Consider the following 26,054-nt stretch of genomic DNA (forward strand, 5'->3'; position numbering starts at 1 on the left):
CAAGTTTGTGACAAGCAGACACAACCTTTCTTTTCCCCTTTGCATTTTACACTAGAAGTACTGTTAATCTCTATAAAATGTCACTCCCAACATGTAAAGTTAACATTTGCTACACCATTAACCTACAGTAATCAACAGCCCTATCTAATGGATTGTAATGCACTTTTATTGAAACAGTACAGAACACAAAATAAATCCAACACCATTTGTTGCCCAAAACACATTCCTTTTTAGTTAGAGTACAACATTCTGAATACTTAGCACGCTGGGAACATGCACCTGTCAGAACAGGTCAGAGTTCGTCCATTCGGCATCACCCCTTTAGAATTCCATGGATCTCAAATGACTATGCTTTATGCATGATGTATTGATTCAAAATGCATATTACACTTGTAAAAAACACATCCTCTCATTTAATATCCAGAATGCTCATTTTCCTTGTACATATGCCCTTGGTATTAAACTCTGGAGGATAATGTATTTGCTGGAGGGATCCATGTTGTGTCTAGCCCCAGTTTTTCATTTATAGATAAAGGCCAAGTTAAGGGGCCATCAGGCCTCCTTTTGATAGAGTGGCCTGGAACCTCACACTTAAATATACATGCAACGGAGGGAAACAAAAGTACACAGCTTAACTCTTCACAGGTACTTAAGAGAGGCATGCTTTTGACTTTTTTTCGTTCCCTTTATGCAAGTGCATAAACTGTAAGAATGTCAGATGTGTTGGTCTGTCCCAGTATTTACACACATTTTAAATAGCACTAGTTTATTTCTTTTATAGCACTACTCAACCCAGTGCAGGGTGTCAGAGTGCTTTACATAACATACACACTGACAATAAATCGTGCAAGTGTGTAAATCAATGTACAAGATGTGTTGCATCACTCAGTGAGGGTTAAAAGATGTAGCAGTCACATATCTTACATAGCTCACTGTGGTATATTAAAAGGCTTACTAATTATGAACTGCAAGTAACGAAAGGATCTGTGTTCAAAGCAGTAGCCCACTTACCTAGCTACATTAAAAAAAGATTCTGTCATCTGCACATTACATGATGTTCTTTGAAGGAGACACATTAACCTTCGATACTACTTTGATTCAGATCTGGGACTACACAAAACAGACATCTCTCCAACAAATACTTTAACCTCCAGAGTTATCTCACCAACTATTATTCCCTGATATTTACTGGGCACCTCTGCAGAAGAGGTCTTAACCTCATAAAATATTAGAAAACGCAGACTTTTGCAACTAATTAAGCATAACAGATGTACTACCATGCTTCTCTATGTTGCGAATTTCTTTATGGCAGGGTTTTTAAAAAATTAGTAAAATTAGTTGAGGCCCACATTTTGCGTCGGGATTGTGCCACTCTTTCAGTACAACCCTAAAGCAAAATTAGTTACATCAAATAATGCGCTTAATGCACTCATGATATACCTAATAAAAACCAATGCATTGGGATCTTATCTGATATTACTTCTTGTGATGTCACTTACTGTAATGCCACACATTGTGACATCATGGGCTATGATGGCACACACCATGATGTCACTTGCATACTGACTAACTAGGTTATTCCCCCCCCCACGTGCTGAGGCTGCAAGAAACTCCATAGCATCAAGGTCTTCCATTTTAGGAAGGAATAATTTTACCCAAACACGAAACCTGCTTTGACAACTTTTTCCAAAAGCTACCACCCATTAATTTCAAGAGTAAAAAAATACAATTTACATATTTTTTACTTTAATGCAGCAGCAAAAGTAACAGCGTCCCACCATGGAAAAAGGCACTAATAAACACACAGCGAAGGCAGTTCCATGCTCTCTCATACACATGCATTCCCAGGCCTGCCACTCCCCTTCAGGTAACTTCACATGTGGTGTCCTTCCAACTTTCACCCATATTGAAAAACTGGACCAGAGATACCTTAAACAGCTACCCTGAAGTTAATTTAACAAATATTAGTTTGGCTGCACCCAGCCAGGAATGCATTGGTCAGTGCACACACCCTCTGTGGCATACATTTCAACCCAGACCAGTTCCTACTGATGCTGTATAGCCTGGACAGAGAGGTAAAAATGTAATTTCACTTATTTAACTTAGGGCAGGGGGCTTGCCTCTCACCAGTAGTGGTGGGTCTCTCTCGATCAGATTCTCAACCTATTCAATGGAAGGCTGGGGATGGGCTGCACCCGCGGGGCCACAGCAGCACACAGGCCAGGCCCAGTGCTCGCAGGCTGGTCTCAGAGTCCGACAGACAGTGCATGAGCGTGACTAGTATTACTCTATTCCGTCGGCCAATCCAGACAGTGAGACTCCGATTTGGGGTCTCAGAGCAGGAGGACTCGGAGTAAATGACGGCACAGGACTGTGTGGCAGCAGTAATCAATTCACCAAGGCACCAGAGCAGCCGACATACACAGTCCGTCCCCCCACGCCGAGTGAGAGGGTGGTGCACGTTACCGTCACTGGCTGCTGCATAAAAAGAACCACTCGGGGACTGCCCAAAAATGATGCCCAGGTCCGTCATTTGGTAGCGCTTTCCCACACTACAAGAGTGACGGCCCTGGGGACCCACATACACTGGTACCGCCAGCCTGCTCCAAACACCACTATGCTAGGGTGCGCAGCGCAGTATGTACAAGCAGGTGTGCTTGCACTCACATACAGGTGCTGCTGCCCGCTGTAAGAGTGGGGGTGGGGGGGTGGATGGGGGCGTGTACATAGGCTTATACGTACCGATGCGCACAGGCTGGCCTGGTCGTCCTCCAATCATACCTCAGCAATACGCGCGCTCATTCCCTGACATTAATCACTGGACCTTGCCAGACACAGTGCACTGCTGTGATAGGCACGCCAATGGACTCGTCAGGGTCGGCGCCGCCCCAGCCAATATTTTGTGCACAGTGGGCTTAAACCCACTCACAAAGTAGCCCCCCGCCAGGTATGGGTTTTCCCCGCACAAATGGGTTAAATGTTGCCCATTTGTGCGGGAAATAGCCTAATCTGGCAACACTGCACCCCCTCCACCCGCGTGACTTCTTTTAATAGAGCTCCGCAGGGGATGACCAAAAGAATATTGCCAGGGCCGTCATTGGTATCGCTTTTGCGCTAAAAGATTGACGGCCCTGTCACCCAAAGATACTGTGTACAACCCTGTGCACCATTACACTAGGCTGGCAAGTTTGGCAACAGCAGCAGGTGGGCTTGCAGTTACACAAACACACGCGCTGCCTTCAGCAGCACGTGTATAGTAAATATCACACCCGTGCTGATTCCTCCTCCAATGATGTCCCAGCCATGCAGTGCGCTTCGCGTTCATTGGCCGCTGACATTCATGTCACTGCCAACCACTCAGAGTGATAGGCGTCAACTTAATTCAACAAAAATGCGCCATCTCCAGGGCCATTGGCTACCTGATTGCGCTGCAGTACCTGGTTGGCTCAGCTGGTTGGTTTCCATACATGCTGCCCTGCAGGGCAGAGTGTCTGTCTGTCAGTGACAGTGTCAGCACCACCCCAGCTACATATTTGTATACAACTGGCCAATATAAGCCCAAAAAGTAGCCACCGCCAGGTGTGGTTTTGTCCGTGCAAATGGGAAAAATGTCACCCATTTGTGCAGGAAATAGCCCAATCTGGCAACACTGGGTGTGGGCTGAAGCGGAAGTGAGTATGTTTCACCCCCACCCTGGGGAATGACAAAAGTAAACTTCCAGTACAATCCCCAGAAGTTCCTTTTAAACCATTTTAGTGTCTGCAGTACTTAGGCGGTAGTGCAAGCATTGTCCGGTGATCGATGCCCGCGCACTAGATGGGTTAATTTATTTAGGAGTTTTATGTGGCACTGGCAAGACCCGAGGGTATCAGAGCGCTTTACATCTATATCATATTCGTAACAGATAAAAATTAGATCAGAACAACTATGTCGAGAACGAAATCAGGAGTGGACCTAGAGGGAAGAAAAACAAAGAGAAGAAGTACAAAGAAAGCAGGGCATGCAAATCCCATCTCCCTAGGCAGCTGTTATGCTCTGTGACCTTGTCTGCCTTTCACTTCGGCTGCTGACTCAACTGTGTTAACTAATAATTGTCGAGTACTGACGTCTTTTCTTTATAATAGGTGACTGGGTGCATCACAAGTCTCCTCTATCATTGGGAAATTAAAGGCTGCAGTTTAAACAGAGATCACAGAATCCCAGATATTATATGTATATATGATCGTGTACTCGTACAAGTGGTTTTTAACAAGTGATATATGAATTTCTAAGAATATGAACGACAAACTATTGAGGTCTGTTTATTAATTTTCCAGTTGCACAACAGTTGAGTAGAAAATTAGCTTATCTTCATCAGAAACTGCATACTTATAAAGCTTGCAGTAGTTACTTTACTAAAAGAGGAGGACTGGTGAGCATATATGAAGTTACTCAACACCTGTTAAGCTTCGTACCAGAACAAAGAGTTCTTTACATAGAAATTATTTCCACAATAAGGTTAAATGCAGACTTTTCATGGCACATTACTAAGATATTTTCTATTGCATTTCGACATCCACTTCAATCTGCAGACGCCACTGCCCAGTTGGAGTGGTAATGTCCAATGTCTTTGTTTTTCTTTTGTACCCCATTTCTATAGCAGAGTGCATGGTTAGTGCTTGGTAACAAATTCATTGCCCAGATTATCTTTAAATCTGAGCGGCGGATTCTAAAAACGACCTCATCTCGAATTCTAGATATTGTAACCAAAATGCAGCAGAACGTCAGTTCAGTCAGGTCTGAGTAAGACTGTGTAGTCCGAGTTAAATGTAGGTAAGCAGGTGATATTATTTTTGCAGAGAAATAAGACAGCTACACACACCCTTGGACACAATCCTGTTTATTATGATATACTATGGGCCATATTTGAACTTGTGTAAATATTGCTCTAATGGCCGCCCCTCTTAGGCACTGTAGGATCTCCTCTAAATTAGTCCTCAATTACCCCAGTGTCTACCATCCATTTTCCACTCAAAGCACCTCTGGTAAATTGTTCGTTATCTTCCTATAGATGTATGACATTGCCCTTCAGTGTAGAAGCTCCTGCAGGACTCAATACTTTAGGGGATGCTATTGTCCGACTGCACATTGGTTGGAATGCGCACTGCAAACACGTCAAAACTTCTAATGCTGAAAGTTCGTATTCCTTTTGGGCTTATTCAAAAGGCACTAGTCCTGTTCACCCCAGACATCTTTGCTAATACCAATGAGCTCTGGGGCATTAAATCTTTTCAGTTGTTCGACCTCTTTGAGGTCTGAAATACAGGTGATGCATTTTGTCAGTGATGTGCTCCAACCCAGATTTGAATTTGCCACCATCCATACCTCCATCACTGGCTGAATGGGTTTCTGGTAGGTGCACCTGCCTATCTTTGTAGTAGAGGGCAATACCACCCCTCAGTCAACCATTGCATGCCTCTCCAACTTGAGTGTTGGTTTGTCCTGAGGTGAAAAAGTCCACTCATTCCTATACCTCTGTCATATATTGCCCCTGGCTCAATGTCCCACTCATAGATAAGTAGAGCACTCCATCCCAGAGCAGAAGGCGCAGTACCACCTCCAAGCATTTGAAGTCCTCCAGTATCCAGTAGGATGGATTTGGGAAGAGACAGAAGAACCTGGGTAGGGTTGGCATATTTTGTAAAGTTGCATGGCCATGGAGAGAAAGTGATAATTTGCTCCAGTGGCATACATCTCCCCAAAATCTCAGTGCTGCATATATATTTTGTCCAAGGAATTTCTTTACATCTTGTGTACCATACGCAGCCAGGTTGTTAAAACCATCGCTAATTATTTGAACTGGGAATTTGAACTTGAGGATCAATCCACTAGTCCTAGGTTTTTGAAATACGCTTTTAAAGCCAGCGAAAAACAATGCAGTATCATCATGATAGCGCTTCAATCAATGAAATATTATACAAACTTATAAGTTTGGTTAATTATACTTGAATTCATTATGTCACAGAGTATAGTAATGCATCATCTAGCAAAGGAATCCAGAGGTCTGCACACAGGTATAAATGACTTTGCCGGAGATCAAGTTACTGACAAAAGCACTAAATACTGTAAGATATTGCTAGAGGCACTTGTTTTAAAGTCTGAAGGAGAGACCGTCTGGAGTAGATTCCACTTCTGTTAATAAGCATGTTCTGAAGTTGAAATGAACATTACAGTAGATTCCAGTAGGATAATTAGTGCTATGTTCATGGCAGGGTTTGGGAGAATTTGGTCTGCATGTATTCCAAATACTCGAGAGAAGCAGAGGAGACACCGCTGGCAAGAGCAGGAGTGCATGTGAGATTTCAAGTGCGAGTGGTGGTGTGATACGTTCCACTATTTTCTGGGATAAGAAAGGGTTAAAATGGCAGTTACGCTAGATCACATGGTCTTGAAGTCGCAAAGGTAGTCAACCCAATAATTGAAATCTCCCTACAACTGCCTTTATATAGCACAACATCAAAGATCCCATAAATCTTGAAATATTACTGAACTGGGTGGAAAACCAGAAAAAATCCCAAAAGAGGGGGGTGGAGTTAGAAAGTTAGGAGACAAAGACCGGTGATCTCAGCTTCAGAGAAGGGGTGGAAATAATGCAGTTTTAGTCATAAATGCAACTCTCTCTCTCCAAGGTTAAGGGAGTCCCGTTCATGTTGGGAATTACCAGGGAGGCATGTCGTTTAGTATTCACGGAGCATGAAAGATCATGGTCAGAGATCAAGTTGATAATTTTCATTGGGCATACTGGACGTTACCTGCTCGTCCCATTCCGTACTTTATGAGGTTTACAGTATACGAAACTCCTAAGCCACCATGTCCCCAAGCTGTTTTCCATATCTATTACAATTGAGTACTTCCCTTACAAACCCCGAACTCTCCTCTTGTACTTTTGGTTTTTCTTGTGCCTTCTTGGCCAGGGGGTGCTCGGCCTCCATGTTCTCTCTTTATATTGGTGCGTTTATAGCTCAGAGTGCAGCTGTTTTCTTTATAAAAGGAAAATTACTTTTTTTCTTAACAATGTGGTGGCTTGTGCTGTTTTTGACGTTTTCCAGTGGGAGGTTCCTTGGATGCATTTTAGGGAGCAGGTTAGAAGGTTGTCGGTGCTCTGCCTGCTTTTCTGTTTTACGTGCCATTTTCTGGCGCCTGGCTCGGATCATTCTGGCAGCAGGTGCAACATGCTGGCTCCCAAAAAAAGCTCTTCTGAGCGGGGAGGTGCCTTTCTTTACTTTGACCCGGTTATGTTTGTCCCCTTTATTATTTGTTTTTATGAGCTGCATTATGGCGTGCGACCCAGTGTAAGCTTTTCGCAGCAAAAGCAACACACAGCTTGACCGTGGGAACCTGCTTGCAAATGTACTGTTGCGTGTAAGCCATGTCCTTGTGCGAACCTCATTTCTGGAAGCAGATCTCTTCTACAATGTTCCCTTATGTTTTATGAATTAAAAGAAATACGTTCTGAGAAAGTATGGGGACAATACCTACTTGGAGTTTGGCTTCAGGCATCTCAAAGCCAGCGAGTCATCTTTGATTTGTTATTTGTTACCTATGAAAAGTAAAACAAGCATTTGCAATAGGTCTCGCATTTACACGAGTCTGAGCTATTGACATTGCAAATAACAATGCCTTATTTTTGGTTTAGTTTTTAAAACATAAATAAAAGGCATTGTCATTTACAATGCCAATAGGTTAAACTTGTGTAAATGCGAGACCTATTGCATTGAAAATGCTTGTTGGATATGGAGGAATGGGGGTGGCGGGGTTGGGATTTTTCCAACTGAGCTCCAGCTTTTTTGAAACTCATTCCTTCCTTCCTTCTTTGAAGATGACCCCCCTTTTGCAATATCGCAACAGTCTTCATGCATAGATGACTGGGGCACTTAGAATTCCCTCGACCTGTTCCTTCTGTGACACTAGAGTGAGCGCCAAGAAGTCTTATTTGGTGCAGTGGCACACTCCAGGAGCCAACACATATGAAGGTCCAAGAAGTGATGGTGGCCCTTTGCGGAGATTGATGAGGACTTGTTTGTTCTAAATTGTAGTCTGGTGTTTTATTCTCTGCTCTCTGTCCTTATCTTCAATTATTTTCTCGCTTTGATAGAGCCATCGTGCCATCTTGAAGCCGGGGGTTGGAGGGAATCTTGAGGATTTTGATGGCGTGACTTGGAAGCAACATTTAATTGTCACCACATGAGTTTCAATAATTTGCATCTGTACATTTTTCTCAATGATTTCAATATTTCGCTCAGACAGAAAACATAAATTGCACTGGTCCAGGAGAGGAAATCGCACTGGTGCAAAAACCGAGGGAACAATCTCTTGCACTGTTCTGTCGCTTGCATAATAGCGGATGGTACAAAAGGGCGTGCGCTTAAGTTCATACAAACCAAGGCAAACACAGAGTAAATTAAATGTACACTATTTTTTCCGTAAAAAGGTATGGTGCGAACTAATTTCTCCACTTTCAGAAAAATGAATGATAAAACTGCGTTTGAAAAAAAAATCTGGTTGGTGTGATGCATAATCAGTCACAAAACAAGCACATCCCGGTCTGCAGAGGCAAACATGAATGAAGGCATGCACGTGAGCCAGGCGCTGGGGCGTCTGAGGCATGACAGGAGCCACGGCGCCCCAGTGCCACCCATGTACCCTTTGCACTGCCAGCGGCCACACTATGCAGGTCACCAGGGTGGGTGGGTCTGTCGTGTACAGTGACACGCACTCACGGAAACCCTTGTTCTCCTTCCACCGGACCTGAATGCACCCCCCCTCCCCACCACTAATAACATAGCAGTATTACCTGCCCCACCTCAGCATGACAGCCTCATGTCCTCAGTCGTCACGCGAAGAATGCAGCAGCCGCAGCCTGGAAATTCCAATTGTCCGCTGCCTGAAGCCATCCGCACAACAAGCATTTACAATGCTATAGGGGTCGCAATTGCGAGTTTGTAACCTATGGCATTGTAAACAAGAGTAAACAAATCGAAAAAATGTTTTCTATTTGTTTACTTTTGCTACCATCGCGGCACCCGCGCTTTACCTTTACCCATGTTAAAGTAAAGCACGAATACCACGATTGCTGCAAAGGTAAACAAATAGAAAACAAAATCTATTTCTTTACTTTTTCAACAATAGGAGCACCCGCGCTTTACCTTTAACCATGTTGAAGTAACCCGCGTGTGCCACGATTGTAGCAAAAGTAAAAAAATAGAAAAAAATCTATTCCTCAACTTTTTCAACAATCGTGGCACCTGCGCTTTACTGTTAAACCATGTTAAAGTAAAGCGCGGGTGCCGCGATTGTAGCAAAAGTAAACAAATAAAGAAATATTTTTTTCTACTTTTTCAACAATCACGGCACCCACGCTTTAGCTTAACATGGCTAAAGGTACAGCGCGTGTGCCGCCAAAGTGAAAAAAAAGTAAATAAATACCAAAAAAGTAAATAAATTAAAAAAACAGACAATTAAAAAAAGTAAGCGCTGTGCCCTTAGTGCGGCGCCAGTGCTTACTTAAGTTATTTACATGGCGGCCCTTGCCCAAAGCAGAATCAACACAAGAGTGCTTACCCACTAATGAAGGACAGTGTAAAGCCGCAAGTGAAAGATCCAGTCCTGACGGGTGGTCCCAAAAGGAAACAGGCCAGTAACAAGGAGGAACTAAGAAGCCTCATTATCAATCGGAAGCCAGCATTTACCATGGACGATGACGCCAGCCAATGAAAAAGATGGGTGGGGCTTCCACTCAACTTCTAATACATACCCTACTACAATATGCCTCGCAGAGCGATCTGCGCAAGCGTGCTGCAGCGCTAGGCGAGACCGAAAAAATAAAAAAAGGAGGGGAAGTGGTCTACTCTTTTTCACTGTTCTGATTTGCTGTGAAAACAGTTACTTTCCTTTTTATATGGCATTAAGAAGGTGGTTGATGGGAAGTCGCATCTGCCCCCATGGCTGAGCAGAGCCTTCAAGAGACGGTGAGATCACGGTCTCAAAAACATGAAAGACAGAGGGAGATGTCCCCCGCCAGCAGTCTCCTGAAGATAGATTCCATTTCGTTTTCTGTTACTTCTGCTTGTTTCTCCTGGCCTGCTCCAGTGGAGGAGGGGAGTTTCCCAGGTCACTCTTCCACTCCAAGAGGTAATTACATCCTGAGGAAGGATTTTAAATCAGTAATCTCTTGCCTTTCCTTCAATCTACAGTCACTAGCAGATGAGGACTAGCCGTCCACAAGTAGTGATGTTTCGGCAATTTCGGAAGCACTCTTTTACTAAGCTCCCTGCTATCTCAGAGGCTCTTAAAAGAGAATGAGAAGGAACCTGATAGAGTATCAATGCCAAGATTTATGGCAAGTTATAATATATCCTTTGGCTAAGGCGGTATTGGACTGCATCTGTCTTTGATCGTAGATCCTCTGTTTGCAACCTTCTCTGCTTACAGTGGATTTTTCAATTTCTGATCCAGTTGACAAAAAAGCAGAAGCAGCATTGAAGAATTCCTGTGCTGCATTAAGTTTATCAACAAGGGCAGAAATTGATTCAGTATACGTCTCAATTATCGATTAAAGACTATCAACTCGATCAGCGCCTGGATAACCTACTGGTGATATGCAGCGCTTTACAAATCCACCATACATATCCACTGAAATTCAGGAAGGTGAAGTTTGTTTCCAGCTTTTACGTCATATGGAGGTTCAGTCTAAATTCCTCTCAGAGGGGGGCGGAGCCAAGTTGGCGGAGTGAGCAGACGTACTGCTCTTGAGCTCCCGCCGACGACGTGCATAGCACCGGCCAGCGGGCAGTTACAGGCACGATCGGTACACTCCTAGAAGCCAGAGGAGTTCCAGTACCGGTGGAGTTCGCTGAAGCCGCTTGGCCACAGTGCGCTTTATTAAATATTTTTTTCATTCATTCATTCATTTCACAACTGATTAGGCTTGCTTCCTGATCCTGTGGCGAGCGACCGGCGCATGGCGGCGACGGGGCCGCGCAGGTGCATTGGGGGCTCCTACGAGACGACGAGAGCCTGCTGAGCCGAAAGACTGGCCCATATCTCGCCCGGAGACAACGGCGGCCGGGAGGGAGCCCCAGGTGCTGCGGCCGATGCAGTGAGGGGGCGGCTGCGGAGTCCAGCGCGGAGCCGCAAACAGAAGCGGCCCGCCATTTTGGAAGAGAGATAGAGCTGGGGCCGGTGCAGCGGTGATCGAGGGCCTGGTGAGTGGGCCGTGCGCACCTCCCTGTCCTCGCCAGGACATCAGCTGGAGACTCGGCGCTGCCTCATGGGGTGGCTTTGGGTGTCTGGAGTTCGGAGGAGCAGCGGCTGGGCGTTTGAAGCAGCGGCGGTTGGACTGGGGCTCATTCCCACCGGCACGCTCGGCGCTAGACGGACTGCGGGGGACTGCACCTTGCGACACCTGGAGTCAGAGAAGATAACGGAAAGAGAGCACGATCGCCGCTGGTGGAGGTGAGGCAAACGGCTTGCGGTCTGTCATACGTGGAGGGGGGGCCTACTCCCTGAATGACTGCAAAGCGCCGTAGGAAGACAACAGTGCGGTCCATGTAGGGGCACAGCGAGGGGGCTGGCGGTTGGCCCGAATTTTGCAGCCCACTTGAGCGGTGACAGTGGCGGCACCGCCTGGGGCGGGACGGACGCACTGAGGAGGCCTACGGAGAGGACTTAAGCCATAAAGAGCCGGGCCTATTGTTTTAGGGCAACAAGTTGGTCGGTACTGGTCCCGTGCTCCGGGACGACTGTTCTGGTGGAGCAGATGACACTCTCCAGGGGTGGATCACTCTTAAGCGCCCCTTGACCCGCCTGATCTAGCGAGTGCCCGGGACTGTTGAGCTGCAATAGGGTGGAGCCGGGGGAGCAGCCGCTGAAGCCCCCCTTTCTGCTGCCCCGCTTTCGGGCCTGGTCATGACAGGTGTTTCCCCGTAGAGGAGTGCACCGCCAGAGAAGTATTGAGACCGGCACTGGCGGCTCCGAATTGATGTGGACCGCTCTTGGGGCGGGGGTGCCCCCTGGAGGAGCTGCCGAGCAGAGTGAAAGAAGGTTACGGGGACAGGTGTTTCACCATTGACACACAGGAGCTGGTGTTGGCCATGTCAGTGTGGTAGACCCGGGGGGCACTGGCAGCGGCGAAGGTTGTGCAGTACAAGACAGCCTGCCGGCCCCATCTGATGCCCTGCGTTTCTCGCACGGTGTTGGGGGCTCTATTGGGACCTATCCTCTAAAGAAGGGCTGGAGACGGCGGATTTGAGCTTTGCACACAGTTCCTCGGGCCCATTTTGGGGAGGGCTATGTCCACCTCCAGGAAGCGACAGGACAGGACCCTTAAAGATCTATTCGCCAAGACACCAGCTGGACAAATGGCTTCCGGCGTGGACGCGGGGGCTTCGGGACGGACGTCGACAGGGGAGCGGAGCCCGTCACTAAGGCATTCCTCGAATCTATGTTTGTCGCGCTGAGGGAAGACATTCACACTCTCAAGCAGGAGTTCACGTCAGAGATCAAAGAGGTCCGACGCGACATGGACTGCATTGGAGAACGGGTCGCAGACCTGGAAGGTAAGAGCGACAGGAGGGACACTGAGATAGCGACACTACAGCAGGAGATCATTAGGCTCTATGATCAACAGGTTGACCTCCAAACCCACCTTGAGGACCTGGAAAACCGCTCCCGTTGCCACAACATCCGATCAGAGGGGTAAAAGTGGATGACACCTCGAAAGACCTTTTCACCTACACGAGGGAATTCTTCAACCATATCCTGGGTAGGCCTCTCGAGGCGGAGTTGTGAATAGACCGTGCGCCTAGAGTGGGTCCTCCTAGGGCGCCAACGGCCCCCCCGTCGGACATTTTAGTTTGTGTCCAGGACTATCGCACCAAGGAAGCTATTCTTCAAAAAGCGCGCCAAATGCATCCCCTGCAGTTCCGAGATCAGATGCCGGTGCTGTACCAGGATTTATCCGCTCTCACGTTGCAAAAAAGACGACTCTTCAAACCTATCACTATGCACCTCCAGCAGCACAATATCCCTTACAGCTGGGGCCATCCATTCCGATTGGTGTTCCACAAAGATAACAAACTGTACCAGTTGCGCTCCCTGTCCGAGGCTAGCAAATTATTGGGTGTGGACCTCCCGGAGGAGGAGAGTGGAGAGGAGGACCCCCAAGGCTGGGCCTGATGACTCCAGGCCCCATTGGCGCCAGCAGGGTTGTAGGCGCCGTCCCAGGAAGCCCCCGGCTGCGGGGATCACGAAAGGCCAGAAGTCGGCTCTGGAGGCTGTCTCTGCAGAATTATCTGGTTCCAACCTTGGTTGACTTTAGACGCTATGCTGTACCCGAGTGACTGCTTTACTACTGTTCAGATCGTTGGCGGGAGAGGGGCTTCTTTTCACTGCTGGTGGACATACCCCAATGCCTCCTCACCGATCACCGACAAGTGATGGACTGTGTGTTCTCAGTTATTTTTGCAGAATGTTTTTATTTCAGGGTTTTTTGGGGATGATTGGGGAGGGAACTCGGTGCTCCACGTCCACTTTTCCTCTAGAGTTAGAAAGATCCCTTGCGTCTGCGCGAGCCTGGGCCGGCTGAACACTGTGTATACTGGGGACGCAATACGTGACAGCTCCTTGATGCATCAGATCTTATTCGATACCTACCATGCGCCTCAAACCACACTTAAGATCTTAACCCTTAATGTACAGGGTCTTAATAACCCAGTGAAGCGCAGGGCAGTTCTGTCATGTTTAGAGAACTCGCAAGCAGATCTCTGCCTTCTGCAGAAAAGCCACCTTCTGCCGCGAGACTGTCTCCGTCTTAGAACCCGGAAATTTCCCACTCAATTCTTCTCCTCTGGCCCTATTAAAACAGCTGGGGTGGCGATCCTGGTGGCTCAGAAGTTTCGGGGGGAGGTCCTACACAAGGTGGCCGAGATTAAGGGACGGCTCTTGACATATCGCTTTGCCCTGGGAGGAATGACGTTCACTATTAGTTCCCTGTGCGCTCCGAATGAAGGTCAGGAACAGTTCCTACATTCCACTCTCACCGAAGCCACAGCCACAGCAGATCGCAATATCATTCTAGGGGGCGACCTGAACCTGGTCTTCGATAACATTAAGGATAGATCCAGTCAGCGCACTCACCAGATGGTGGCACTTCAGCGGAGGGGCTTGCGCGCATACAGGACTTGGGGCTATGCAACCTCTGGCGCAGGTTTCATCCTCTGGATAGGGAATATTCCTTTTATTCCAATGCACACAAGACCTATGCTAGACTGGACCATTTCTTAGTATCCGCTCCAGTGCGAGTGCTCACGACCGCGGTTGACATAGGGGTGGCCTCTCTGTCAGACCACGCTCCAGTACTTGCCACCCTCACCCTTCCACCCATATCGCGACCGGCTAGAGTGTGGCGTCTCAGGGACACTCTTCTACACCGAGAGGACGTTGTTAAGCACATCCAACACTCCAAAGGCAACTATCTTTCGCATAACGCACACCCGGACACCACACTTGCCACACAATGGGCGGCATTGAAGGCAGTCATTAGGGGGGAGTTCATCTCGATTTCGGTGGCTGACAATAGGGAACGCGGGTGCAAGCAAGAGGAGCTCACACAGCGGACTCGTGAGTTGGAATAGATGCACCAGAGGAAGGAAGCTCCGAGAGTGTGGCGGCAGCTTAAAGCCGCGCGCCAACAGTTAGCGGCGCTTGATCAAGATAGGGCGGAATTTGCGGCGCTGCGACTGCGGCATGCATACTATGCGGGGGGGGGGGGGTGGGGGACAGGTGTGGGCGCCTCCTTGCTCATAAACTGAGGGAAGTCCGTCAAAGACACGGGAGTCAAAGAGATCACCCGAGAGGACGGTACATGCGTTTCGGAAGATGGTGCTATAGCGGAGACATTCTGCGATTTCTACACCACTCTTTACACGGGGGCCTCGTTAGAGCGTTCTGAAGGGGCGGCCTTCTTGGATTCTGTTACTCTGCCAGCTTTGACTAAGGCCCAGGCCGAACACCTTGACAGAGACATTCAGCTGGAGGAGGTCGTATCCGCCATATCTCGTCTCAAGCTGGGGAAAGCCCCCGGTCCGGACGGCTTCTCTGCTATTTTTTACAAGAAGTTTTGCTCCTTGCTTGCCCCGATCCTCACCCGGCTATTTAACTCTTTTGCTGATCAGGCGGCGATACAGAGTGATCTTTTAGAGGCCTCTATAGCGGTCATTCCCAAACCCGGAAAAGATAGTTCACACTGCGGAGCATATCGCCCAATATCCCACCTTAATAGAGATTTTAAATTGTACACAGGGATTCTTGCCGCTCGTCTTGGCCCCCATATGCCCGGCCTCATTGACCCGGACCAAGCGGGGTTCATCCCCGAACGCCAAACATCGGATACTACCAAACGGATTTTACACCATATCGAGAAGGCTACCCGTGTCCCGGGGGAATTCATGATGTTGGCTATCGATGTTGAAAAGGCATTCAACCGCGTGCACTGGCCCTATTTGGAGCAGGTGTTAGAGAGAGTGGGGATGGGAGAACGGTTCCGCACGTATGTACTTAACTGTTATAAGTTTCCCACAGCTACGGTTCGAGTGAACGGCTATACATCTTCCCGATTTCATATTGAACGGGGCACGAGACAGGGGTGCCCGCTGTCTCCCCTTCTCTTCGCCCTCTACATGGGAGCCTCTAGCTCAGAGGATACGGCAGAATCCGGAGATCACGGGGATAACATTTGGGGGCTTTGTCCACACGATTAGCCTATACGCGGACAACGTGTTAATATCACTTGCTGACCAAACTAGCGCTTTACCGGCTTGTTTAGCAGAACTGGACGCTTTCGCTCGAGCTGCCGGATTCAAGGCGAATGCAGAAAAATCCATGGCTCTGGACCTATCTCTGTCACATCCCACCCGGGAACATTTGCAAACCCTGCTTCCCATCCATTGGGCGACAGACACGATCCCATACCTGGGGATTCAGCTGGCCCCCTCCCTCCCTGAGGTGGTTCACACTAATTATGCACAACTGCGCGGGAGACTCCGCCGGGAGCTCGATCGGTGGCAACACTACCTTCTCTCATGGCTAGGCAAGATTGCAGCGGTCAAAATGACCATTCTCCCACATATCCTCTATCTCTTTCGCACTATACCTCTCCGACCGCCTGCCGGGTGGATTCGAAAGATGCAATCCGACTTAGCCCAGTTTATCTGGAACGGTCGAAAACCGCGTATGCGACGGACACTAGTGTCGCTAGTGCCGAACGATGGAGGGCTTGGAGTTCCTGATCTTAAACTCTACTTCCAGGCAGCTCAATTGCGGTACCTGGTGGAGTGGAGCAGATGGGAATCGGAGAAACACTGGTTGTTTCAAGATCAGGCGGTGGCGGCGCGGCCCTTGCAGGAAATCCCCTTCTTGCGCAAGCCCCACAGGCCCCCTAATCTATATGCCTCATATATTACACGAGTCCCCCTGGAAGTGTGGGATGCCACTAACCTCAACCACGAGCTCACATCCTTCCCATCTCCGCTTACTCCGTTGATTTGCAATCCTGATTTCACCCCTGGGATAGAAGACGCAGCCTTCGCAGGCTGGAGGGCGGCTGGCTGTCGTTTTCTGTATCATGTCTATGGTGCGGAGGGGGTCAACTTGTTCGCTCAGATGAGGCAGGAATTCGGGCTTCCGGAGACAGAGAGGCTAAGATATCTGCAGGTGAGGCATTGGGTGCTTCAGCCACAGGTCCGTTCTGGGGAAGACAGACGCTTTTCCCCTTATGAAAGATGGCTCATCACACGCACGTCGGACAAAAATCTCATCTCTGATCTCTATAAGAAGTTGCAGATTAAATACAAGCAAACACACAATCCAAGTAGGGAGTGGGAGAGGGGCAGAACACTCAGCCACAAAGAGTGGGAGGGCATTTATTATAGGGCCCGACACTCTGCGTATCACATGGGGCTTACTGAGACACTTACGAAGATTGTGACATATTGGTACTATACTCCAGAACGGTTGCATGCAATGGATCGATCTCGGGAGGCGACGTGCTGGAGGGGCTGTGGCGAGGTGGGCAACCTAGTCCATTTGCTGTGGGAGTGTACACACGTTCAACCCTATTGGACTCAGGTGCTGGATGAAGTGGACAAGCACTTTGAGACGGAGATACCGCGCTTTCCAGCCTATGTACTACTAGGTCTTTCCAACCCTCTGACCTACCAATTACGATCTTGCAGAGGCAGGCAGATGGCCTTTGCACTAGGGTCGGCTACACAAAACATACTTACATACTGGCACACCCCGCACGTCCCGACTTTCATAGGCTGGCTGCACCGTCTGTTGTATGTCCTTGGTATGGAGACATTAGCACTTACTACGGTGGGGGAGGGGGCCTAGTACGGCGAGTTGTGGCAGCCCTTTCTGTCGCTATTAGTTGCTGAATTCAGAGAAGTCACATGCCCCCGATACCTCAGATTGTTGCGCCTTACAGAGGCGCGGGGGGAGGACTGCTGAAGGGGTCAATGGGTGTTCAGCAGGGCTTTGGGAACAGAAGTGGAGCACGAGGAGGGGAGGGGGCAGGGGAGAGGGTATTTTGGGAGTTTTCGCTTTTCTTTTTTCACTTCACTGTTCTTCCTTGTCAGGGTCATTAATCAGCTACGCGCACACTGTTAAGACGACGCTCTAAAGCTACTTAGAACAGTGGTTATATCACAGCATTATATGATGATCACTATGTGTACGTGGTTTTGTTTGAATCTTGCAAATTAATAAAAACACAAACCATAAATTCCTCTCAGAAATTATTTTTGATAATCTTACAGACTCTGCTATAGTGTCTGGTGGCCGCTAGATGTCACGTGCGTTTAAGGGGTTGGAAGGCGGACGCTACTCAAAAGAACGGTTTATTGATGATGCCTTTTGGTGGAAGGAAGTTGTTTGGAGAACAGTTGGAGGAAGTCATTTAGGAATCAAGCCATATGCAGCCTTTCAGCCTAAAGGGAATAAAAAATAACTTCTTTTGTTGATCTTCAGGAGATAAAGCTGGGTCAAAAGCAGGAACCGGACTATGCCAAGCTGGAGAAGGAGGGCCATGTGGTAAGTTGTTTGCTGCACTGTGGTGCTATCTACTAAGATATGGCGCCCTTCTGCTCTCTTAGAGCGGGTGCACTTCTGGCTGCCTTCCGCCAACGCAGGTATGCTTACACCAAGGCGCAAGGGTGCCTTCATTGTAGTTTGAATAGTTTTTGCACAGGAAGAGATACCTTTTTGCACAAAAACTATTCTTAGAGGCGTATTCCTCTTTGTATGTGTGCTGCAAAATGCAGCGGAACTAATAAGGAGAAAATATATTTCTCTTTGTTATGCCAGCCTCAGGTAGGCGCCCCATTTTGGTGCACATCCATGTTTAATGACTTCAGTATATATGGGTTTATGTCAACAATCATAGGTGGATGCACAGAAACACCCATGTATCGCCTCCTCGAAGCAAGGTAACGCAAGGCAGCAGTATGCTCAGAGTAAATTTTTTTCTTACATAGCCATAAATACTGGTTTTTGTGTGGCATTGTAAATTCTGAAATACATTTTGCGTCAACACAAAATGTTAGTAAATCTGGGTTTGTTTTTGCTGGACAGTATTTTATAACTGGTCACGAAATAAGCTACTCTTACAGACCTGGTCCAAGAGAGGGGTCTTGGGTAGTATTCCAGAGATTCTTTTGTTCAAAAGGCTTCAGGACAGTAAAGTAATTCTGCCTACCAGCTTTAAAAGGAGTTCCCTCCAACAGGTGATTTCGCCTTATTTCTAAGAGGGATCGCTTGTCGCAAATCGATCTACAAGACGCTTTTCTACAGGTTGCCATTACATAAACCCACCAGAGGTTTTCCAGGTTTGCGGTGGGGAAACATCATTGGCTGTTTCGGGTCATTCTGTTTTGCTTGAAAATAGCTACAAGAGTTTTTACAAAGATTCTTGGACCAGTCATACATCTACTTCATACTCTGGGAATCAGTATCCAGCCTTACCTGGACAACCTCTTCATTCATTTTCCATCTGATCATCAGACTCACAGAAAATGTTATCAGACTCCTACAGAATCGGTTTTCCTGATGAATTGGGAAAAGGTCAACCCTGATTCGACTTTATGTCTGGAATATATGTGGGCTTGAATTGAATGGGTATGGGCAAGGTATTCCTTCAAATTCCTCAGAGAAGCATCTACTCCTGCTGATTTCAAAGAGGGCAGCCCCAGTGAGAGCATGGCTTTGTCCTCAGTTAGATATTGTAATTACTGGGAGCAGTTTCTGTTCCAAAAGCTTCCATATAGGTATAGATCATTATTAACCTATTTTGTTTCTTTCTCTAGCTCTCTTATTTCCCATGAGGAAGAGAAGTGAGAGGCAGCAGACAGGCCAGGCCACTCAGTGGCAAAGTCCTGTAAAAGAGCCCAGAGGGTCAAAAGAAGAAAATGAAAAGTGTGACCAATTAAATAATTAAAAAAAATAAAAGGTAACCAAAAGACAGCCCGGTGTGAGTGAATAAAAGGAAAGAAGACTGCCTTTAATATAAAAGCAGAACAAAGCAAAATTAGAAGATGTGAAGCCAGGGCGTTCCGGATTACAAAACCCACACTAAAAGAGGATTTAAATGAGGCTTCTCCAAAGAGTAGCTCATCGGCCACTAGTAGCTCTAGTTACCTGTAAGTAGCTCTCCTGTGTGCAGCCCAGTCTACTAAATTTGAAGCTTTAACTTCATTTTAACTAATATACGTATACCACAATTTAAAGGCATGTAATCGAGATGAAAATATGTGCATTTTCAGAAGCTCATGTTTGGAGAAATATGGTTGGATTTGTAAAATATATTTCAAGCTGTTATTTGTGTGATAAATCGTGATATCAGGGATACTTACTTCTAATATTATTAGCTTGATGCCAGGTACATAGAAGCTATGGCTATTCTATATTACCCATGTAGAGGCATTTAAAATTGATAAACCAATTGAGCGGACTGCTAGTAACCCCGTCTGAGATGATCACCATGGGGTGGGCACTAATGTAATTGTGCCTAATATGGTCACTGTTACAACACTAATAATATTAGTAGCTCTGGATGATTTCCATTTAACATAAATAGCTCTTATTACAGAAAAGGTTGGTGACTCCTGACTTTAAATCAAGTAGTTAAAAAATATATCATTTATTTGGCAGCAGCCTTTTCAGCCAACTTGATGTCGTATTTGCAAGAACAAAGATAACTTCCATCATGAAAAATAGTTTTTATTGATATTTAAAATAATAAGGACTGTACTGTCTGCTTTAAACGCAATACTAAAAAGTTATGTTTTGAAAACGTCCTAAACCTTTTATAGATTAGGTTGAAAAATACAAAGAAAATGGAACATAAACTCAATTGACAGTGGATCCACAACAATTAGGAAAATGAATAACTGAACGCAAGATGTTGACCATCCTTTTTCTTGGTCTGGGACCACTGCAAAACGTGATGAAGGGTGAGGGCTACATAGAATAACCCTCTTGCTGCAGCATCAATGCACAAGAATATAAATCAAACACCGCTTTGAGTGAAATGCTGATCCATTCACAACATTAAAATCAAGTAGATTTTTCTTGCACATGTATGTTTTCCTCTGCTGGCCATTGCACATGTAGGTTTTCCTCTGCTGGCCATATATAGAAAGGCAACAGCATGTAAAGCTCCAGGAAGTTAGTCTTTTGCCAGTGTATTTTGAGGCGCAAAGCATGGATTTAGTCTTTAGCATCGCCTACGCCATCTGGATTAATTGCGAACATTGCTTCTGCCTCAGGAAGACAAGGTGAATCATAGATCTTGCAAATCCGGGTTTCGCCTCTTCCCTTCCTTAAATACAGCCTGGGAAAAAACACAAACAAAACTTTTCACACAGCCATTTCCAAAATGCAAAATAAGGCATAGTAACCACACAGATTATTCAAGTATGCGTTACAACTCAGTTCACTGAAGTGAAATGTACGTGAGAAAGTATCCCCTAGTACAAGTTACCTTAAGTTGCCAAGGAAAAAGGACAAGACATCCATAGCATTATTGATAAATTGCTGGATAGGAAAGTGAGCAACAATCGCCTTATCAACGCAGACCACACTTCAGATACTCTCTGCCCCCCGGAGGTTAAAGACTGCTCACTCTTCCCACTCCAGCAGCTGAACATGGTCTCGTTCCTTGCTCCTTATGCCACCGTCTCACTAGGCTACTTGGCTACCATTAATTTGTTTTTGTAAAAGGGCACTAGTGAGGCACTCTTTGAGCCAGCATCAAGTGGCAATATCTCCTGAAGATGCCCTCCTACCTCTGTACACGCCAGGACCTACTCTCGAACATCACCTTCACATGGGAGAGGAAATCCCACCTAATCCGCCCATTGGATGGCTGCTAAGGCCCACAAATGACCTCTCATCAGAGAAATTAGGCTGCAATATTTAAGCAAGCCAGACAGCTTAATGGGACAGAGGGCTGTCAGGAGGCTCGAAGATGCATCGTACTGCACTGGGGGTAGGTTGGAACTGAAGAATGTGGGAACTCAGCCTCTTCTAGACTTTTTTCTGGCTCGTCTCCCCTTCAGTGTCTGGTACCATGAAGCCATTCATTATTAGGTCAACTTCAGTGATGGCCTTACCGGCCAGTGAAGCCCTGGGCATTCAGCCAGGTCTTCCCCTTCACCCTCCATAATACCCATGCCATGTCTGCAGCAACTGGGTAAAACTGTGTGCATCACAATGGTGATCGCACCTGCATTATCCTGAATATGAATCCTCCACAAAACCTACAGGTAGGCGATTTTTCATCTGCCTCCGATGCCCTCCCTAGTCTTGTGCAGACACTGGGTACATCCACTTAAGGAGTGAAAGAGTAACGGGGAAGCTAGCATACCACAGGGTTCCAGCTAGGTCTGTTGGCGATGGCCAACTCCTTCATCCCTTAGTGGGGAATGGAGGTCCTCAGACCTGGGAGTGGACCACAGCTAAGTATCCTGTGTCGGAACATACCCCACATAACCACTTGTAGTTCAGTACCTTCTGCTTGTGGGTAGTTTGTGGAGACCCAATATCCGGGCAGTGCTGGCTAGACCCGAGATGCTTTCTCTGCATTGGTTGCAATCCTATCCACTGGGATCTGGACTACGGAGAGATTGCAGGGCAACAAACCCCATATACTAATAAAATTGACAGCCATTCTATTTTTGGCCCCAATTAAGATGTTACTCCTCACTTTGGTGGGAAGGGTAGATCTGCATCTTAACAATTTATGATATCTGAACCCTCTCTCTGGGATGTTTTCAATACAGTACAGGAGTCAACAACAGCTCGATCTGATGTGAGCAGATTTACACAAAGTTACTAAAAAAAATGGCAAAACTAAAGATCTGGTTTGCAGTTTGTCCGGGGAGGTCAAATTGCTGTGGGCTTATACAGTTCCAGAACATAAGCTTGAAGGTGGAGTTATCTGAGGAGAGATCATAATTAAACAACAGATGCTTCTTCGTGACACTGGAAAGGACTGGGGGTCAGGGTATTGAGTTGCTCTTGAAAGATTTGATAGTGAAGGTCTTGTAGAGAAAGGGCATTTCAAATTCCATTTATGTGGAAAAGATACAACGTCCCCACAGGTGCCACATTCCCTCTGTTCTGGCATCCTTCAAGTTTCACTTCAGACACAATTGTTTAACCAGAGGACTGGCTGCAGAGGAAGTCTTTTGAGGCCTTGACTCTGACACTGATCTGAAATATATGTTGTTTTTTCCCACTTTTACGAGGATACTGACAAACAAAGACATTTGTCAATTCACTGGGCCAGAGGAAGCTTGGGGTTGGCTGGGGAAATGTGCCCAGAAGCATAGACGCAGCTAGAGGACCCACAGGTGTCATAGGAAGGGTCTGGAATCCTGCTCTCCCAGGGATGCCCACATATGTCTGGATCCCAGTGGTGCGGGTCTACAACTTAATTTCTGATAACCATACTCCTGATGCTTATGTGCACGCACCATTTTGGGACGGTTGAACTATTGGGACCTTGATAGCTTGATCTGTCTCCAGGAGGTAGGGCATCCTTAAATGGAAGGAGGGAGAGGAGGAATATTTTGTCTGTGTTATTTACTTACCGGAGATGAATACAGAGAGGGATTAGTGTGGTGGCACACAAAGTTTCATTGATAAATATGTTGCTTAGTTACGAAAGCGACACCCACACGTGCGTGGTTTGGGGCACATCAGGGGATGTATTACAAACAGTGCTTTGAGGGTGAAATGGGCGTGTGTGCCAGTTTTCTGCATCCCCAGGGCACTGTAGTATTGCAGACGACGTGGACTGTTGTGTGCCATATTCTGTAACACAGATAGATACCGTCAGTGCTCTGTGTATCAGTGCTTCCAGGGGTGTTCCCCCTTTAGCACCACAACACAATGGGGCACAGTCAGTGCGCCCCCTGAGTGCAACCCCTGCAAGTTGGGAAAGGGTGCCGCAGTAGACTGCTCAGAACATCCCCTGCAGGTGGGTGCAGTCACTCACTGTACTTGCCTGCAGGGGGATCTCTTGACCCTTGTTTAAAGTGCAGGTAGGTGCCACCTACACAGAGAAGCACGAAAAAGATGATAGGAGGAATGCTAGCAATAAATCTAACCAATGACAATTACTCAGGGTAGCATTTCAATCAGTCTTCTAGCCACCACACCATCTCAGATTATATTCCAGCCATGTGAAAATCAGTCTTGGTCCTGTTCCAACCCAAACTACCAAACCAAGTGCACTCTGAACCGCAACACAAGCAACCCAAGGCCAGTTTTACCGTGATTGTAGATTATCAGTTTGGTGTAGCTTGGTTCCACTGGCACTGTGAGCATTGGACCCACGTCTGGGCATACCCATGGCTACTTAGGGCGTTTCATGAAACACACGAAAGGTGATTCAAAGATGTTCTGGCAGGCAGTCTTACACCGAAGGTGTCCTAGAAACGAAGGGCACTACTGAGAAAGCCCGTAGGCTACAGTGTACTCCATATGTTTGCAATTACAATCAACAATACACATCAAATTTTTGTTAGTTTAAAAAATATTAATTAGCACAAACATATGGTCATACACTAAACACTGTGGTGTTGTTCAAACAATGTTACATCACATTAGTTTGGGTTTGAATACATTCTAAACTTTACACAATTAAAGATCACAACTTGTATGTAGATCCCCCATGCATTTCGGGTGATTCCACCCTTCTTCAGGGACAGCTAAAAATACAATGATACTCAATTTACCATGTTGTAAAAGTCGGTAGGGTATATCTAAAATAATCGAAAGCCTATTGCCGGTTCGGTAGCAGAACATTTCCACCTGTAGTGAACTCACCACAATGTACTCCCCAACCTGAGCTGCTGGCATCCGTCTGTCACCAAGTCTGGTTTGGAACCGAAAATTGTTCGACCATTCCCAGGCCTCCGTGTGTGCAATCCACCATTGCATCTCCTCATTCCCTTTCGAAGGTGAGACATCTTTAGGCGTTGAAGGGCTCAGTAGTGGAGATGCCCCGGGAATATGCCCTGAATGGATAGAGAGAGAAGTTCCAGAATCCGAGTGAGTTGTCGTAGGGACACCTGAGGCTTGGCCAACGTCCCTCTGAGCTCATGTTTGACCTTTGCTAGTTTGCGAACTGGCAGGCTGAGGGTGGCCTTGACGGAGGGATTCCAGCAGATCTATGGTCATCTGCAAGTGTGCAGAGAGACGCACCGGACACTGGTTCATGATAAATACATTGTTGAGGTATACGATCATCCTCACTCCTGGAGTCCTTAAATGCTTGATCACCAGTATCATTAGCTTGGTAAAACACCAAGGAGCGAAGGATAGGACAAACGGGAGGGAGGTGAACTCAAACACCTGAGACCTCCATTGGATTTGTAAAAACCGCCTATGAGGGGGAAAGATGTATATCGCCAGATAGGCGTCCTTCAAATCTATTTGCACCATCCAATCACCCACCAGAAGGAGATCCCTTAGGAGATGGATGCCTTACATCTTGAAGTGGCGGTAGACCAACCACTCGAACTCCCTTAAATTGATGACTGGTGCTGGCCTCCCACCCTCATCTCCACAAGGAAAAGGTTGCTCAAGAAACCATTGGGATGTAAGGAGGTGTGAATGATCATTCTTTTCTAGAAGTTGGGACACCTCTAATTCTATCATTCTGGTGTGGTCCAAGGAGAAGGATAGGGGTCTGGGTTTGCGAGGTTGAGTCGGGGTACCATTAAATTCTATCTGACAACTTCTCACCGTTTAGAGAACCCCACGCATTTGTGGAAAAAGACTCCCAATTGCTCAAACTGCACCAATCTGCCCCCCACCTATAACCCTTCCAGGGTCTTCACTCTCACCTTGGTAAAGTTGTAAGTGCCGTTGCCCCTGGAAATCCTCGAGCACCTCTGCGCTGGGGTGTAGGATCGTATCGGATAAAAGTTCTCGAACTTAGAGGAGTCCAGCCACTGGTCACGGCGAGAATCGGTCCCTCTGCCAGAAGTTTGCTGGAAATTTCGGCAAGTCGAGCACCCGCGTCCACAAGCGGCTCTGACAAAAACACGTGGTGTAAATGCGTGTTTTATCGAGGTTTGGGCTTTGTGTAAGGAAGTGAACATATTGACGAACTTGCTCAATTTGCGAATGAAAGGATCCCCAAACAAGTTACCTTGAGACACCTGTGTTACGGCCCTAAAGATAAAAGCATCCATCACATGACAAAAATCATCATCAATGGAGAGGTATGACTTAATCCTCGCCTCCGGGTTTCTGACATAGAAAACGTTTTACCTGATTGTCTCGGACCGTTTAGCTAGTCTGTTGTTTATGCTTATAGAGAAGTGCATCACGTGATGTGGAGCTTTCCCTTTTTGAGACTATTTGGACACAGCATGGTAGCGTGGTGGAACACGGTGTTTTTTTCACCTTCAGCGTTAGAGTGAGTACTCTCCCAGTTAAGGTAA

The 26,054-nt window shown here is 46.8% G+C and overlaps 1 protein-coding gene across 6 annotated transcripts in view; it reads right to left on the reverse strand.

Moving 5' to 3' along the window:
* Positions 1–20,297: 20,297 nt before the first annotated feature.
* The window catches only part of RAD51 (RAD51 recombinase), a 242,011-nt gene continuing 236,254 nt past the window's right edge, over positions 20,298–26,054 (reverse strand). For all 6 annotated transcript variants that reach the window (XM_085626852.1, XM_085626851.1, XM_085626856.1 and 3 more), the window contains one exon: positions 20,298–20,926. In XM_085626852.1, coding sequence (XP_085482978.1) covers positions 20,803–20,926 — 124 coding nt within the window. In that variant the 3' untranslated portion in view covers positions 20,298–20,802. The remainder of the gene's footprint in view (positions 20,927–26,054) is intronic.

The sequence above is a fragment of the Triturus cristatus genome, chromosome 9, assembly GCF_964204655.1.
Source record: "Triturus cristatus chromosome 9, aTriCri1.1, whole genome shotgun sequence".
NCBI classification, from domain to species: domain Eukaryota; kingdom Metazoa; phylum Chordata; class Amphibia; order Caudata; family Salamandridae; genus Triturus; species Triturus cristatus.